The sequence below is a fragment of the Salvelinus alpinus genome, chromosome 13, assembly GCF_045679555.1.
Source record: "Salvelinus alpinus chromosome 13, SLU_Salpinus.1, whole genome shotgun sequence".
In the NCBI taxonomy this organism is placed as follows: domain Eukaryota; kingdom Metazoa; phylum Chordata; class Actinopteri; order Salmoniformes; family Salmonidae; genus Salvelinus; species Salvelinus alpinus.
Window position 1 is genome coordinate 52417604 of NC_092098.1, and position 17828 is coordinate 52435431.

Consider the following 17828-nt stretch of genomic DNA (forward strand, 5'->3'; position numbering starts at 1 on the left):
TACCCCGACAGACTTTATTACAGTCGATTCTTTGTCCAGTAGCCCTCTTCCAACAAAAACAGTAATTACAAAACATTACATTTGTCCCCTAAAACTTTGTTTCTCAACTTCTTTTATACATTTTAAATCACTTTATTTTTTCTGTAATTTATAGGTTTTCTTTAATGTAATCTTTCAGACATCTTTTTTTTGTTGCACAATCTATACAGTTTAACACAGGTTACATGGGAATGGGTACTGTAACTCAACCTGGGAAAATAAAACCAATGAAGAGGAATACTGATCAAACAGACTGTACAGAGATGTAATCCTGCCACCCCAAGGATGAACCAAATCAGAGTGAATCTCTTATTTAAATCTGACCATTCAAAGTAGATCTCATCATAATATGGCCAATCGAAATGAGATCAATCAATGTAGATAAAACCAACCATTTCTCTCCATCAGATAAATAAAAACACAAACAGAAAATAAAAACCATTAAAAGGGAGGTGAAGGTGGAAGAGGAGCACATCCTCAGTTTGGGGAGAGACCTGGAGGTTATTTTCAGAAAGGATTGTGAGTGTGAAAGAGAGAAGATTGAGAATAGTTCACAGGTCAGTGGAGAATCTGAACCGATGGAGACAACGGAACTCAATGAGCTCCAACGGAACAAAATGGACTCCAACAGAACTCAGTGGGCTCCAACAGAACTCAGTGGGCTCCAACAGAACTCAATGGGCTCCAACAGAACTCAATGGGCTCCAACAGAAAATGGAATTAATTGGACTCCAACAGAACTCAGTGGCCTCGAACAGAACTCAATGGACTCCAACGGAACTCAATGGGCCCCAACGGAACTCGATAGGATCGATCCAGTGGAACTCAATAGAACCCAATGGAACTGCTCCAGCACCACACATTTTGTGTGCGTACAAGGTCTGTTGTTGACTATGTTTTCGTATTCATTGTCTTGTTTAATACCATCGTTAGAGACCGTGTCAGTTATCACAGTGGTTTGTGACTTCACAATACAAGCAGTTCATTTGTCTTGACTTTCAATTGCTTTTCTTTTCTTTGTTTTATTTATTTATTCTAAAATGTACAATATTAACACATTTTATCCAATACACCCCACATGAAATCGACGTTAAATCGACTATATATATATATATATTATATATCATTATTTTGCCACACCTCCCCCCACCTTATATATATATATACACACTAGTCACTTCTCCCCCACCTTTATATATACGCTCTTCACATATCCACCTTTATATATATATACACTTTATTTTAGACATCAATATTCTCCAATAAGCTCCTTCCCGGGGGGTAGGTGGGTCTGTCTGAGGGGGGAATCGGAGGGTGGTCCGGTGGGGAGGAAGTTGTAGGGGGGCGGTAACGACAGGAGGTGAGCTTGAGTTTGGGGGGGGGGGGGGGGGGGTGCAGGAGCATTGCAGGGGCGACAGCAGCTTCGCCACCCACCCAAAAAGGACATTCAGCAGTCATACACCAATACCTACCCTATAAATGTAACCATACTACATTATACTTACACCGTTGTATAACTTCCTCAATCTCTCCTTTCAACATTCTGTAAACCCCTCACAACAAGTTATTTTCCTATTCCGTAACACCCCCTACAAAATCCTCACTTTCACCCAGCTTTCTTAATCACTCTTTAACTTGGCCTCAACCTCCTTTACTAGTTCTATACACACCCACCTTCTCGTTTCACTCTGTTCATCAACACCAGCAGGCCCATAGGTGGGGGGCCAGGGGGGAGGTGGACTTGTTGAGGGGTGGAGATGAAAGGAAAAGGAGAGCGAGGAAAGGTGAGAGAGAGATGGTGAAAAGTTAAGAGTGGGTGAGAGAGAGAGAGAGAGAGAGAGATTGTGAAAAGGTAAGAGGGTGAGAGAGAGATGGTGAAAAGTTAAGAGTGTGTGACAGTGAGAGAGATGGTGAAAAGGTAAGAGGGTGAGAGAGAGAGAGATGGTGAAAAGGTAAGAGGGTGAGAGAAAGAGATGGTGAAAAGTTAAGAGTGGGTGAGAGAGAGAGAGAGAGAGATGGTGAATTTGGATAATTTGAGATCCATTATCATAAAGTGTGTGTTGTTGATGTGTACATTAAAGAAGTGTGTACAGTAACTGCTAGTCTCTCTGTAAAGTCACATGATCGTGGCAAAGTGCTGTTGCCATGGGATCAAAATGCCCGCCCAGACCAGAGACAGACAGGGACGTGGACCTATGAGAGCCGAGCATCGCACAGACGGACCGTCCTATTGGCTATAACTGACACACAGGAGGCTGTGGAAACTAACAGTGAACCCTGAGAAGCCTTTCGGCCTTTTGGCTGACAACCTACGTAGACAGAGGGCCATGATTAAAACCAAATGTTTCGTGCTGGGTTGGAACAAAAGCCTGCATTGGCCACTTCTGGCCAACATAGATATGATAAGAGTAAGGGCCTCTTCTCTTTGGCATCTCTACATGAGTGGGTTTCCATTACCACCACTCAGTATAGGACAAGCATAGAACTCAATAGCACACTTCATCACAGTCTGTCTGCATTTCTAATTGCACCCTATTCATTCCCTCCATTTAGTGCACTACTATTGACCATGGGCTCTGGTCTATTCTTTACTTAGTTACTGTATTCTAACACGGCCGGGTTACTGTATTCTAACACGGCTGGGTTACTGTATTCCAACACGGCCGGGTTACTGTATTCCAACACGGCCGGGTTACTGTATTCCAACACGGCCGGGTTACTGTATTCCAACACGGCCGGGTTACTGTATTCTAACACGGCCGGGTTACTGTATTCTAACACGGCCGGGTTACTGTATTCCAACACGGCCGGGTTACTGTATTCCAACACGGCCGGGTTACTGTATTCTAACACGGCCGGGTTACTGTATTCCAACACGGCCGGGTTACTGTATTCCAAAGTAGTGCACTAGTAAAACGACTCTCTATCAAAACACACATTCTGATATCCTGTTTGTTTCCGTATCTCCTTCCTCCACTGACTGACAAGCCTTCTACAACGTTCCTCTGTCTTTCTGTGTCACATTGTCTTTCTGTGTCACATTCAAAACAAACCTGTTTCAGGAAATCTCAAAATGTGTTTGATCTCACTGTTGGCAACTGTAGTAGATATTCAGCTTCAAAACAAATAGTAACCCGGAAGCGTCTGTGGTGGTTTACCAGAGGTCACTCTCTTAAGTCATCTCCTGCACCTATTGTTATAAGCAGTTTATTAGCATCGTGACATGTGTGACTGCATTACACTCCATCAATGACAACTTCCTGAATTACTGTATTAGACCATCTCTCAAGTAAATGGATTGCCAAAAACGTAAAGTGCTTTAGACATGCTTGTTTAAAGTGACTACGAGTGTGTAGCTCTTTGGCAAACAACATGAGGAGACTGGCGTGGTTTGACATTATTAGACTATGGCACATCTACATTATAATATGGCTGGGTTACTGTATTCCAACACGGCTGGGTTACTGTATTCCAACACGGCTGGGTTACTGTATTCCAATACGGCTGGGTTACTGTATTCTAACACGGCTGGGTTACTGTATTCCAACACGGCTGGGTTACTGTATTCTAACACGGCTGGGTTACTGTATTCCACTGTCTCCTGTCAGTATTGAAGAGAAGGTGACAGTGTTGATGAGAAAGAGGGAGAGAGAGAGAAACAGATTGGGGAGGAAGGGATATTGGTTTCCCCTATGACCCCCAACCTAGGGTGCTGTTTTCAATGTGCATGCTAGCCGTGTGCGTGCGCATGTTTGTAAGTTTGTGGAAGACCAGCATCCCTGTGTGATTATGGTTTGGTCAGGTGCATTTACATTTTTATTTAACCTTTATTTAACTAGGCAAGTCAGTTAAGAACAAATTCTTATTTACAATGACGGCCTACTGGGGAACAGTGGGTTAACTGCCTTGTTCAGGGGCAGAACAACAGATTTTTACCTTGTCAGCTCGGGGATTCGATCCAGCAACCTTTCGGTTACTAGTCCAACGCTCTAACCACTAGGCTACCTGCCACCCCCTCTAACCACTAGGCTACCTGCCACCCCCTCTAACCACTAGGCTACCTGCCACCCCCTCTAACCACTAGGCTACCTGCCACCCCCAATCACAAGTGTGTTTAGTTCAGTGTGTGTTAAGATGGTTGTTACACCAGCTGTGTGTTTCAAGGATAACGACAAGTGTGTTCATCTTCTGTGTGTGTGTGTCTTCAGTGTGTGTGTGTCTTCAGTGTGTGTGTGTCTGTGTCTTCAGTGTGTGTGTGTGTCTTCAGTGTGTGTGTGTGTGTGTGTGTGTGTGTGTGTGTGTCTTCAGTGTGTGTGTGTGTGTGTGTGTGTGTGTGTGTGTCTTCAGTGTGTGTGTGTGTGTGTGTGTTGTGTCTTGTGTGTGTGTGTGTGTGTGTGTGTGTGTCTTCAGTGTGTGTGTGTGTGTCTTCAGTGTGTGTGTGTGTGTCTTCAGTGTGTGTGTGTGTGTGTGTGTCTTCAGTGTGTGTGTGTGTGTGTGTGTCTTCAGTGTGTGTGTGTGTGTGTGTGTGTGTGTGTGTGTGTGTGTGTGTGTGTGTGTGTGTGTGTGTGTGTGTGTGTGTGTGTGTGTGTGTGTGTGTGTGTGTGTGTGTGTGTCTTCAGTGTGTGTGTGTGTGTGTGTGTCTTCAGTGTTTTTTGTGTGTGTGTGTGTGTGTGTGTGTGTGTGTGTGTGTGTGTGTGTGTGTGTGTGTGTGTGTGTGTGTGTGTGTGTGTGTGTGTGTGTGTGTGTGTCTAGGTGTATGACAGGTGTGATCCGTTGGAGATCTGGGAGGTGATGCTGGCGCTCCTGCTCATGCCCTGTTCGCTCCGCCCACCTCCCGACGTCGACGCCCTCCTCATAACCTGGGGGCTGTTCCTGACCCCCCCCACGCCCCCCCCACTCCCCCTCTGACTCCCCCCTCCAGAGGGTTGGTGCAGGCTCCAGGGAGGGGGTCCCCCAGCCAGCACAGGGTGACCCCACGGCTGCTGGGAGCTCGACCCCCCCTGGTGATGGCCGTGACCGTGCTGAGACGCTCCAGAACCCCCTGGACTGCCGTGTGCGTCTGAGCCCGGCACGTTGGACAACACCATGTTGTTGAAACCTAGTCTCATGGACTCTGAGTCGAAGGCCTCCATCTCTCTGGCCTGGCGCTCCAACAGAGACCTGATACGCTCCACACGCTCGTTCTGCAGAGACAACATCTCCTCCTCAATCTGGAGGGAGACACACACCGAGAGAGATGGGGGGGGGGGACAGTCAGATACACACACGAACACACACACACACACACTCACTGAAGACACACACACACACACACACACTGAAGACACACACACACACACACACACACACACACACACACACACACACACACACACACACACACACACACACTGAAGACACACACACACACACTGAAGACACACACACACACTGAAGACACACACACTGAAGACACACACACACACAGACGGAAGACACACACACACACACACACACACACACAGACTGAAGACACACACACACACACACACAGACTGAAGACACACACACGCTGAAGACACACACACACAGACTGAAGACACACACACAGACTGAAGACACACACACACACACTGAAGACACACACACACACTGAAGACACACACACACACTGAAGACACACACACACACACACACACACACACACACACACACACACACACACACACACACACACACACACACACACACACACACACACACACACACACACACACACACACAGACTGAAGACACACACGAACACACGCACACACACACTGCAATGCCAACACCTACTATATTCAACACCCCCCCCCAGTCCCTACCTTGTGTTCCAGTAGAGCCCTGCGCAGCGACACTCTCTGCTCCAGATCCTTCCTCTCTCTGTCGTGCTGGGCGTCTGTCTGCATCTTGATTTTACTCTGGTAGGCGTTCAGCAGCTCCAACTCCTGATGCAGCTGCTGCCTCAGCACCTGACACTCGCCCTCTTGGGCTTCGTCCAAACGCAGCTGGAGAGAGAGGGATGAAATAGAGAGGCAGGGGTGGGAAGAGAGGGAGGGAGAGAAGGGAAGGATTGAGCCTGTTTTGCCCGTGTGTGGTACTCAGATTGTGTGTAGACTAGAGTGTGTGTGTGTGTGTGTGTGTGTGTGTGTGTGTGTGTGTGTGTGTGTGTGTGTGTGTGTGTGGTATCAGATTGTGTGTAGACTAGAACGTGTGTGTGGTATTAGATTGTGTAGACTAGAGCGTGTGTGTGTGGTATCAGATTGTGTAGACTAGAGCGTGTGTGTGTGTGGTATCAGATTGTGTAGACTAGAGCGTGTGTGTGTGTGGTATCAGATTGTGTAGACTAGAGCGTGTGTGTGTGTGGTATCAGATTGTGTAGACTAGAGCGTGTGTGTGTGTGTGGTATCAGATTGTGTAGACTAGAGCGTGTGTGTGTGTGGTATCAGATTGTGTAGACTAGAGGGTGTGTGTGTGGTATCAGATTGTGTAGACTAGAGGGTGTGTGTGTGGTATCAGATTGTGTAGACTAGAGCGTGTGTGTGTGTGTGGTATCAGATTGTGTAGACTAGAGCGTGTGTGTGTGGTATCAGATTGTGTAGACTAGAGGGTGTGTGTGTGGTATCAGATTGTGTAGACTAGAGCGTGTGTGTGTGTGTGGTATCAGATTGTGTAGACTAGAGCGTGTGTGTGTGTGGTATCAGATTGTGTAGACTAGAGGGTGTGTGTGTGGTATCAGATTGTGTAGACTAGAGCGTGTGTGTGTGGTATCAGATTGTGTAGACTAGAGGGTGTGTGTGTGTGTGGTATCAGATTGTGTAGACTAGAGGGTGTGTGTGTGTGTGGTATCAGATTGTGTAGACTAGAGCGTGTGTGTGTGTGTGGTATCAGATTGTGTAGACTAGAGCGTGTGTGTGTGTGGTATCAGATTGTGTAGACTAGAGGGTGTGTGTGTGGTATCAGATTGTGTAGACTAGAGGGTGTGTGTGTGGTATCAGATTGTGTAGACTAGAGCGTGTGTGTGTGTGTGGTATCAGATTGTGTAGACTAGAGCGTGTGTGTGTGGTATCAGATTGTGTAGACTAGAGGGTGTGTGTGTGGTATCAGATTGTGTAGACTAGAGCGTGTGTGTGTGTGTTGTATCAGATTGTGTAGACTAGAGCGTGTGTGTGTGTGGTATCAGATTGTGTAGACTAGAGGGTGTGTGTGTGGTATCAGATTGTGTAGACTAGAGCGTGTGTGTGTGGTATCAGATTGTGTAGACTAGAGGGTGTGTGTGTGTGTGGTATCAGATTGTGTAGACTAGAGCGTGTGTGTGTGTGTGGTATCAGATTGTGTAGACTAGAGGAGGGTGTGTGTGTGGTATCAGATTGTGTAGACTAGAGGGTGTGTGTGTGTGGTATCAGATTGTGTAAACTAGAGCGTGTGTGTGTGGTATCAGATTGTGTAGACTAGAGGGTGTGTGTGTGTGGTATCAGATTGTGTAGACTAGAGGGTGTGTGTGTGGTATCAGATTGTGTAGACTAGAGGGTGTGTGTGTGTGGTATCAGATTGTGTAGACTAGAGGGTGTGTGTGTGTGGTATCAGATTGTGTAGACTAGAGGGTGTGTGTGTGTGGTACTCACAGCCTGTGTGGACAACATGTGGTTGTTAGAGTGGTCGTACTGCTCGGCCAGGATGGCCAGTTTCCTGGTCTGCTCCTCCTTCAGCCTCTTGAGCACCGCCTTGTGGTCGGCCTTGGGAGTGCTCTCCAACAGGTGGTTCCTCAGGGCCTTGAACTGACGCGTCTGGATCTTACATGTGTCCTGGAACTGCTTCTTAATCTGCAGCTCTTTGGACTGGGGGGGGGTAAAGCACAGTACAATAGGTGTGTGTGTGTTGAAAATGGTACAACAAATATTGAGTTGCTTTGAATGGGATTCCCTCATACTAATTATATGCATTTGTCTGTGAATCCACGTCTCTGTGTGTGTCTGTCTCCCACTGTGAGCGTCTCTCACTCTCACTGTGAGCGTCTCTCACTCTCACTGTGAGCGTCTCTCACTCTCACTGTGAGCGTCTCTCACTCTCACTGTGAGCGTCTCTCACTCTCACTGTGAGCGTCTCTCTCTCTCACTGTGAGCGTCTCTCTCTCTCTCTCTCTGTGAGCGTCTCTCACTCTCACTGTGAGCGTCTCTCACTCTCACTGTGAGCGTCTCTCACTCTCACTGTGAGCGTCTCTCTCTCTCTCTCTCTCTCTCTGTGTGAGCGTCTCTCTCTCTCTCTCTCTCTCTGTGAGCGTCTCTCTCTCTCTCTCTCTCTCTCTCTCTGTGAGCGTCTCTCTCTCTCTCTCTCTCTGTGAGCGTCTCTCTCTCTCTGTGAGCGTCTCTCTCTCTCTCTCTCTCTCTGTGAGCGTCTCTCTCTCTCTGTGAGCGTCTCTCTCTCTCTCTGTGAGCGTCTCTCTCTCTCTCTCTGTGAGCGTCTCTCTCTCTCTCTCTGTGTGAGCGTCTCTCTCTCTCTCTCTCTGTGAGCGTCTCTCTCTGTGAGCGTCTCTCTCTCTCTCTCACTGTGAGCGTCTCTCTCTCTCTCTCTCTCTGTGAGCGTCTCTCTCTCTCTCTCTCTGTGAGCGTCTCTCTCTCTCTGTGAGCGTCTCTCTCTCTCTGTGAGCGTCTCTCTCCCTCTGTGAGCGTCTCTCTCTCTCTGTGAGCGTCTCTCTCCCTCTCTCTCTCTCTGTGAGCGTCTCTCTCTCTCTGTGAGCGTCTCTCTCTCCCTGTGAGCGTCTCTCTCTCTCTCTCTGTGAGCATCTCTCTCTCTCTCTCTGTGTAAGCGCTCTCTCTCTCTCTCTGTGAGCGTCTCTCTCTCTCTCTCTCTCTCTCTGTGAGCATCTCTCTCTCTCTCTCTCTCTCTCTCTCTCTGTGAGCGTCTCTCTCTCTCTCTCACTGTGAGCGTCTCTCTCTCACTGTGAGCGTCTCTCTCTCTCTCTGTGTGAGCGTCTCTGTCACTAAGTGCCATTTACCTTTAAACTCTTGGGTTGCTGTCGAACCTCCATGACGTGTTTACGTCTCAGCTCTCTCTCCCTCCTCTTGTTGTACTCCAGCTGATTGGTCAGTTCCGTCTGGTGCTGCGTCCTGATAAGCTCCGCCCTCATCTTCTGGATGGTTCCCAGATGTCTGAACTCCAGCTCTTGCATCGACTCGTGATGTCTGAGCAGCATGGCATGCTCCAAGTCCTTCTGGGTCTGACGCTTATTCAACTCCTGACACACACACAGAGAGACAGAGAGAGACAGAGAGTGAGAGAGACAGCGAGAGAAATGAGAGGATGGAGAGAGGTGGAGGGGAGAGGGCGAGAGATAGAGGGAGGGAGGAGGGTAGAAACCAAAATGGAGGCGAGGGGGTTAAAAGAGAGGGGAGGATTGGATGGAGAAAGGAGAAGAATGTTCACAGATGAGGCAACTCCATGTATTGAGCGATAACCTTTCACGCCGTTTGGAGTGAATATGCGGGTGGTGGTGGTGTTGTGTACCTCTCGTGTCAGATCCTGCTCCACGTCGTGCCTGGCTATGAGTATCCTCCGTTTGAACCGTCTACACTCCAGCTCCAGGTACTGCCTCTGTCTCCTCAACAGGTTGGCTTCCTCCTCAGCCTGACAAATCACATCAAACCAAACTTCATTTCATGTGTGTCTCTCAGGTTGGTAGCATGGCGCTTGCCTTGCCAAAGGTCGTGGGTTTGATTTCCCGGAGGTCACACATACCGTCTGCTAAATGGCATAAAATGTATTATATTATATTGGATATTTATGTAGCAGTTAGTACAATACAAATTCAGAGCAGAGTGATTCACATCCATTAATAATACACAGCCCTTCACATCCATTAATAATACACAGCCCTTCACATCCATTAATAATACACAGTCCTTCACATCCATTAACAATACACAGCCCTTCACATCCATTAATAATACACAGTCCTTCACATCCATTAATAATACACAGCCCTTCACATCCATTAATAATACACAGCCCTTCACATCCATTAATAATACACAGCCCTTCACATCCATTAATAATACACAGCCCTTCACATCCATTAATAATACACAGTCCTTCACATCCATTAACAATACACAGCCCTTCACATCCATTAACAATACACAGCCCTTCACATCCATTAATAATACACAGTCCTTCACATCCATTAACAATACACAGCCCTTCACATCCATTAACAATACACAGTCCTTCACATCCATTAATAATACACAGCCCTTCACATCCATTAATAATACACAGTCCTTCACATCCATTAATAATACACAGCCCTTCACATCCATTAATAATACACAGCCCTTCACATCCATTAATAATACACAGCCCTTCACATCCATTAATAATACACAGTCCTTCACATCCATTAATAATACACAGCCCTTCACATCCATTAATAATACACAGCCCTTCACATCCATTAATAATACACAGCCCTTCACATCCATTAATAATACACAGTCCTTCACATCCATTAATAATACACAGCCCTTCACATCCATTAATAATACACAGCCCTTCACATCCATTAATAATACACAGTCCTTCACATCCATTAATAATACACAGCCCTTCACATCCATTAACAATACACAGTCCTTCACATCCATTAATAATACACAGCCCTTCACATCCATTAATAATACACAGCCCTTCACATCCATTAATAATACACAGCCCTTCACATCCATTAATAATACACAGCCCTTCACATCCATTAATAATACACAGCCCTTCACATCCATTAATAATACACAGCCCTTCACATCCATTAATAATACACAGCCCTTCACATCCATTAATAATACACAGCCCTTCACATCCATTAATAATACACAGCCCTTCACATCCATTAATAATACACAGCCCTTCACATCCATTAATAATACACAGTCCTTCACATCCATTAATAATACACAGCCCTTCACATCCATTAATAATACACAGCCCTTCACATCCATTAATAATACACAGTCCTTCACATCCATTAATAATACACAGCCCTTCACATCCATTAACAATATAAAGTAAGAAAGATAAAAACATTTCTAGGCAAATAGACAAATGAAGATGGTGAAACAATAGAACACGGAACAGACCATGGTAACAACTCTGAATGATCGGCTATGAAAAGCCAACTGACATTTACTCCTGATGTGCTGACCTGTTGCACCCTCTACAACCACTGTGATTATTATTACTTGACCCTGCTGGTCATCTATGAACATTTGAACATCTTGGCCATGTTCTGTTATAATCTCCACCCGGCACAGCCAGAAGAAGACTGGCCACCCCTCAGAGCCTGGTTCCTCTAGGTTTCTTCCTAGGTTCCTGCCTTTCTAGGGAGTTTTTCCTAGCCACCGTGCTTCTACATCTGCATTGCTTGCTGTTTGGGGTTTTAGGCTGGGTTTCTGTACAGCACTTTGTGACATCGGCTGATGTAAAAAAGGGCTTTATAAATACATTTGATTGATTGATTGACACTTCACTGAAAGCCTAAAGGGCTATTGATTGACAGCTTGCTATAATTGTGCAAGCCTTTATAATGCCTTAAGACCAGGTTTAGAATATCTATGTCTCAATATTGAGTTTTTGGGGGGATTAGGGAGAAGTAAGGCTTTATAATCCTCTTTATAGTGTCTTAGTAAAGCAACGTTTTGCCTAACATCTTATATCCCGATAACATCTTTTATCTCAATAATAGACGTAGATGCAACTTGATAATTCCCGTTGATGCAACTTGATAATTCCCGTTGATGCAACTTGATAATTCCCGTTGATGCAACTTGATAATTCCCGTTGATGCAACTTGATAATTCCCGTTGATGCAACTTGATAATTCCCGTTGATGCAACTTGATAATTCCCGTTGATGCTACTTGATAATTCACGTTGATGCTACTTGATAATTCACGTTGACGCTACTTGATAATTCACGTTGACGCTACTTGATAATTCACGTTGACGCTACTTGATAATTCACGTTGACGCTACTTGATAATTCACGTTGACGCTACTTGATAATTCACGTTGACGCTACTTGATAATTCACGTTGACGCAACTTGATAATTCCCGTTGACGTAACTTGATAATTCCCGTTGACGTAACTTGATAATTCCCGTTGACGTAACTTGATAATTCCCGTTGACGCAACTTGATAATTCCCGTTGACGCAACTTGATAATTCCCGTTGACGCAACTTGATAATTCCCGTTGACGCAACTTGATAATTCCCGTTGACGCAACTTGATAATTCCCGTTGACGCAACTTGATAATTCCCGTTGACGCAACTTGATAATTCACATTGACGCAACTTGATAATTCACGTTGACGCTACTTGATAATTCACGTTGACGCAACTTGATAATTCACGTTGATGTTACTTGATAATTCACGTTGATGCTACTTGATAATTCACGTTGATGCTACTTGATAATTCACGTTGATGCAACTTGATAATTCACGTTGATGTAACTTGATAATTCACATTGATGTAACTTGATAATTCACATTGATGTTACTTGATAATTTACATTGATGTTACTTGATAATTTACATTGATGTTACTTGATAATTTACGTTGATGTTACTTGATAATTCACATTGATGTAACGTGTACTGTACCTGGAAGTGCTGGATGTTCTCCTTCTGCTTGGACAGCCACTCCTGCTTCCCCTTCTTAGGGGTAGACTGGTTCTCACTCAACTCCTAAAGGAAAGAGAGGAGAGAGTGTGAGTGTGTGTGTGTGTGTGTGTGTGTATATGTGTGTGTGTACCTCTCGTACCAGGTCCTGTTCCACGTTGGGTGAGTAAATAAGTGTGTGTTCAAACCAGGGACCCTCTGAACACACCTGAAAGCAGTGGTAAAGGAATAGGTGCATGTCTAGGGACAGGGCGTGTCTAGGGACAGGGCGTGTCTAGGGACAGGGCGTGTCTAGGGACCGGGCGTGTCTAGGGACCGGGCGTGTCTAGGGACCGGGCGTGTCTAGGGACCGGGCGTGTCTAGGGACCGGGCGTGTCTAGGGACGGGGCGTGTCTAGGGACGGGGCGTGTCTAGGGACAGGGCGTGTCTAGGGACAGGGCGTGTCTAGGGACCGGGCGTGTCTAGGGACGGGGCGTGTCTAGGGACGGGGCGTGTCTAGGGACGGGGCGTGTCTAGGGACGGGGCGTGTCTAGGGACCGGGCGTGTCTAGGGACGGGGCCTGTCTAGGGATGGGGCGTGTCTAGGGACGGGGCGTGTCTAGGGACGGGGCGTGTCTAGGGACGGGGCGTGTCTATGGACAGGGCGTGTCTAGGGACAGGGCGTGTCTAGGGACAGGGCGTGTCTAGGGACAGGGCATGATGCAATCCATGCTTTAGTTTTGCATTGCTGTCATACCTTGTCCTTAGACTGCTTTACAGGGTAAGAAAACCAATATATTTTTGTAACTTTGGTCAACTATCCCTTTAAGCTGAATTGAACTATAAACTACTCAAAATCCATCAGGCGTGCAGTCAGACTGCTCCTCAGGTACGACAGAGTCGAGGTGGAGACTAGTAGCAATAAGTTGCCATCTACCAAACCATTCTGTTTTGCAACATGCTAGCTAGCATATGATACAAAACAAATGCCGCACTGGCTACTAAAACGTTGTACGACACGGTAGAAAAAAAAGAAAGAGGGAAAACAGAGCCAATCAAGTGCGAGTCTTGAATACCAGCGCTCCCATTCAATCGCAAAGTTCCTGAAGATCCTCTGACTTCCAATTCGGACGGGATTTGGAAGGATGGTCACGATATAAATGGACCATTACCTTTCGCTCTGGATGCAGTGGCCCTTGCAGAGCAAGGGGAATAACTACTTCTAGGTCTACAGCGGGTGATGCTACTAGTTTCACGTGCAGTAACAGCTACCTAGCTAGCCGTTCCATATCACTAACCGCTACCTAGCTAGCCGTTCCATATCACTAACCGCTACCTAGCTAGCCGTTTCATATCACTAACCGCTACCTAGCTAGCCGTTCCATATCACTAACCGCTACCTAGCTAGCCGTTCCATATCACTAACCGCTACCTAGCTAGCCGTTCCATATCACTAACCGCTACCTAGCTAGCCGTTCCATATCACTAACCGCTACCTAGCTAGCCGTTCCATATCACTAACCGCTACCTAGCTAGCCGTTCCATATCACTAACCGCTACCTAGCTAGCCGTTCCATATCACTAACCGCTACCTAGCTAGCCGTTTCATATCACTAACCGCTACCTAGCTAGCCGTTCCATATCACTAACCGCTACCTAGCTAGCCGTTCCATATCACTAACCGCTACCTAGCTAGCCGTTCCATATCACTAACCGCTACCTAGCTAGCCGTTCCATATCACTAACCGCTACCTAGCTAGCCGTTCCATATCACTAACCGCTACCTAGCTAGCCGTTCCATATCACTAACCGCTACCTAGCTAGCCGTTCCATATCACTAACCGCTACCTAGCTAGCCGTTCCAAATCACTAACCGCTACCTAGCTAGCCGTTCCATATCACTAACTGCTACCTAGCTAGCCGTTCCATATCACTAACCGCTACCTAGCTAGCCGTTCCATATCACTAACCGCTACCTAGCTAGCCGTTCCATATCACTAACCGCTACCTAGCTAGCCGTTCCATATCACTAACAGCTACCAAAGCTAGCCGTTCCAAATCACTAACCGCTACCTAGCTAGCCGTTCCATATCACTAACAGCTACCAAAGCTAGCCGTTCCAAATCACTAACCGCTACCTAGCTAGCCGTTCCATATCACTAACAGCTACCTAGCTAGCCGTTCCATATCACTAACCGCTACCTAGCTAGCCGTTCCATATCACTAACCGCTACCTAGCTAGCCGTTCCATATCACTAACCGCTACCTAGCTAGCCGTTCCATATCACTATCGCTACCTAGCTAGCCGTTCCATATCACTAACGGCTACCTAGCCAGCCGTTCCATATCACTAACGGCTACCTAGCCAGCCGTTCCATATCACTAACGGCTACCTAGCCAGCCGTTCCATATCACTAACGGCTACCTAGCCAGCCGTTCCATATCACTAACCGCTACCTAGCTAGCCGTTCCATATCACTAACCGCTACCTAGCTAGCCGTTCCATATCACTAACCGCTACCTAGCTAGCCGTTCCATATCACTAACCGCTACCTAGCTAGCCGTTCCATATCACTAACCGCTACCTAGCTAGCCGTTCCATATCACTAACCGCTACCTAGCTAGCCGTTCCATATCACTAACCGCTACCTAGCTAGCCGTTCCATATCACTAACCGCTACCTAGCTAGCCGTTCCATATCACTAACCGCTACCTAGCTAGCCGTTCCATATCACTAACCGCTACCTAGCTAGCCGTTCCATATCACTAACAGCTACCAAAGCTAGCCGTTCCAAATCACTAACCGCTACCTAGCTAGCCGTTCCATATCACTAACAGCTACCTAGCTAGCCGTTCCAAATCACTAACCGCTACCTAGCTAGCCGTTCCATATCACTAACTGCTACCTAGCTAGCCGTTCCATATCACTAACCGCTACCTAGCTAGCCGTTCCATATCACTAACCGCTACCTAGCTAGCCGTTCCATATCACTATCGCTACCTAGCTAGCCGTTCCATATCACTAACGGCTACCTAGCCAGCCGTTCCATATCACTAACGGCTACCTAGCCAGCCGTTCCATATCACTAACGGCTACCTAGCCAGCCGTTCCATATCACTAACGGCTACCTAGCCAGCCGTTCCATATCACTAACCGCTACCTAGCCAGCCGTTCCATATCACTAACCGCTACCTAGCTAGCCGTTCCATATCACTAACCGCTACCTAGCTAGCCGTTCCATATCACTAACCGCTACCTAGCTAGCCGTTCCATATCACTAACCGCTACCTAGCTAGCCGTTCCAAATCACTAACCGCTACCTAGCTAGCCGTTCCATATCACTAACCGCTACCTAGCTAGCCGTTCCATATCACTAACCGCTACCTAGCTAGCCGTTCCATATCACTAACCGCTACCTAGCTAGCCGTTCCATATCACTAACCGCTACCTAGCTAGCCGTTCCATATCACTAACCGCTACCTAGCTAGCCGTTCCATATCACTAACAGCTACCAAAGCTAGCCGTTCCAAATCACTAACCGCTACCTAGCTAGCCGTTCCATATCACTAACAGCTACCTAGCTAGCCGTTCCATATCACTAACCGCTACCTAGCTAGCCGTTCCATATCACTAACAGCTACCTAGCTAGCCGTTCCATATCACTAACCGCTACCTAGCTAGCCGTTCCATATCACTAACCGCTACCTAGCTAGCCGTTCCATATCACTAACCGCTACCTAGCTAGCCGTTCCATATCACTAACCGCTACCTAGCTAGCCGTTCCATATCACTAACCGCTACCTAGCTAGCCGTTCCATATCACTAACCGCTACCTAGCTAGCCGTTCCATATCACTAACCGCTACCTAGCTAGCCGTTCCATATCACTAACCGCTACCTAGCTAGCCGTTCCATATCACTAACCGCTACCTAGCTAGCCGTTCCATATCACTAACCGCTACCTAGCTAGCCGTTCCATATCACTAACCGCTACCTAGCTAGCCGTTCCATATCACTAACCGCTACCTAGCTAGCCGTTCCATATCACTAACCGCTACCTAGCTAGCCGTTCCATATCACTAACCGCTACCTAGCTAGCCGTTCCATATCACTAACCGCTACCTAGCTAGCCGTTCCATATCACTAACAGCTACCTAGCTAGCCGTTCCATATCACTAACAGCTACCTAGCTAGCCGTTCCATATCGGCTACACTCACCCGCCTTTGACCTCCTCGTCTCCGCAGCAACAGGGCAGAGCCCAACTGAGTGATCCGGGTCAACGGCATCAATGTAAAAGTTTTGCTTCCATCCCTGTTCCTGTCCCTCACTGGGCTCGAACGAGGGATGCCAAGCAGTGCTTGTCCCTGTTCATCCATGAAACAGCGTTATCTGTTGTGCCACAAAAGCCATGGTGTGTGTGTGTGTGTGTGTGTGTGTGTGTGTGTGTGTGTGTGTGTGTGTGTGTGTGTGTGTGTGTGTGTGTGTGTGTGTAATACCTCTTTAAGCTGCTGTGTGTGTGTGTGTAATACTGAACCAATATATAAACGCAACATGTAAAGTGCTGGTCCCATGTTTTATGAGCTGAAATAAAAAGATCCCAGATATGTTCCATAAGCACAATATGCAGTTTTGTCACGCAACACAATGCCACAATGTCTCAAGTGTTGAGGGAGCTGTGCAATTGGCACGCTGACTGCAGGAATGTGCGGTTGCCAGAGGATGTAATGTTCATTTCTCTACCATAAGCCGCCTCCAACGTTGTTTTAGAGAATTTGGCAGGAGGTCCAAACGGCCTCACAACCACAGACCACGTGTATGGTGTCGTGTGGGCGAGCGTATGGTGTCGTGTGGGCGAGCGGTTTGCTGATGTCAACGTTGTGAACAGAGTGCCCCCATGGTGGCGGTGGGGTTCTGGTATGGGGCAGGCATAAGCTACAGACAATGAACACAATTACATGTTGCGTTTATATTTTTGTTCAATACATATAAGTGTGTGTATATAAGTTTGTGTGTGTATATAAGTGTGTGTGTGTGTGTGTGTGTGTGTGTGTGTATATAAGTGTGTGTGTGTGTGTATATAAGTGTGTGTGTGTATGTATATAATAAAATGCAAATG

At 46.8% G+C, this 17828-nt stretch overlaps 1 protein-coding gene across 3 annotated transcripts in view; it reads right to left on the bottom strand.

Annotated features, from left to right (window-relative positions):
- Window positions 1–17828, bottom strand: part of LOC139537910 (serine/threonine-protein kinase TAO1-B-like) — a 70651-nt gene continuing 52823 nt past the window's right edge. For 2 of the 3 annotated variants that reach the window (XM_071339794.1, XM_071339796.1), the window contains 6 exons: window positions 12716–12799; window positions 9565–9684; window positions 9056–9295; window positions 7686–7898; window positions 5886–6068; window positions 1–5249 (listed from right to left, as the gene is read on the bottom strand). In XM_071339794.1, coding sequence (XP_071195895.1) covers window positions 4788–5249; window positions 5886–6068; window positions 7686–7898; window positions 9056–9295; window positions 9565–9684; window positions 12716–12799 — 1302 coding nt within the window. In that variant the 3' untranslated portion in view covers window positions 1–4787. The remainder of the gene's footprint in view (window positions 5250–5885; window positions 6069–7685; window positions 7899–9055; window positions 9296–9564; window positions 9685–12715; window positions 12800–17828) is intronic. The other variant, XR_011667618.1, reaches the window with a different exon arrangement.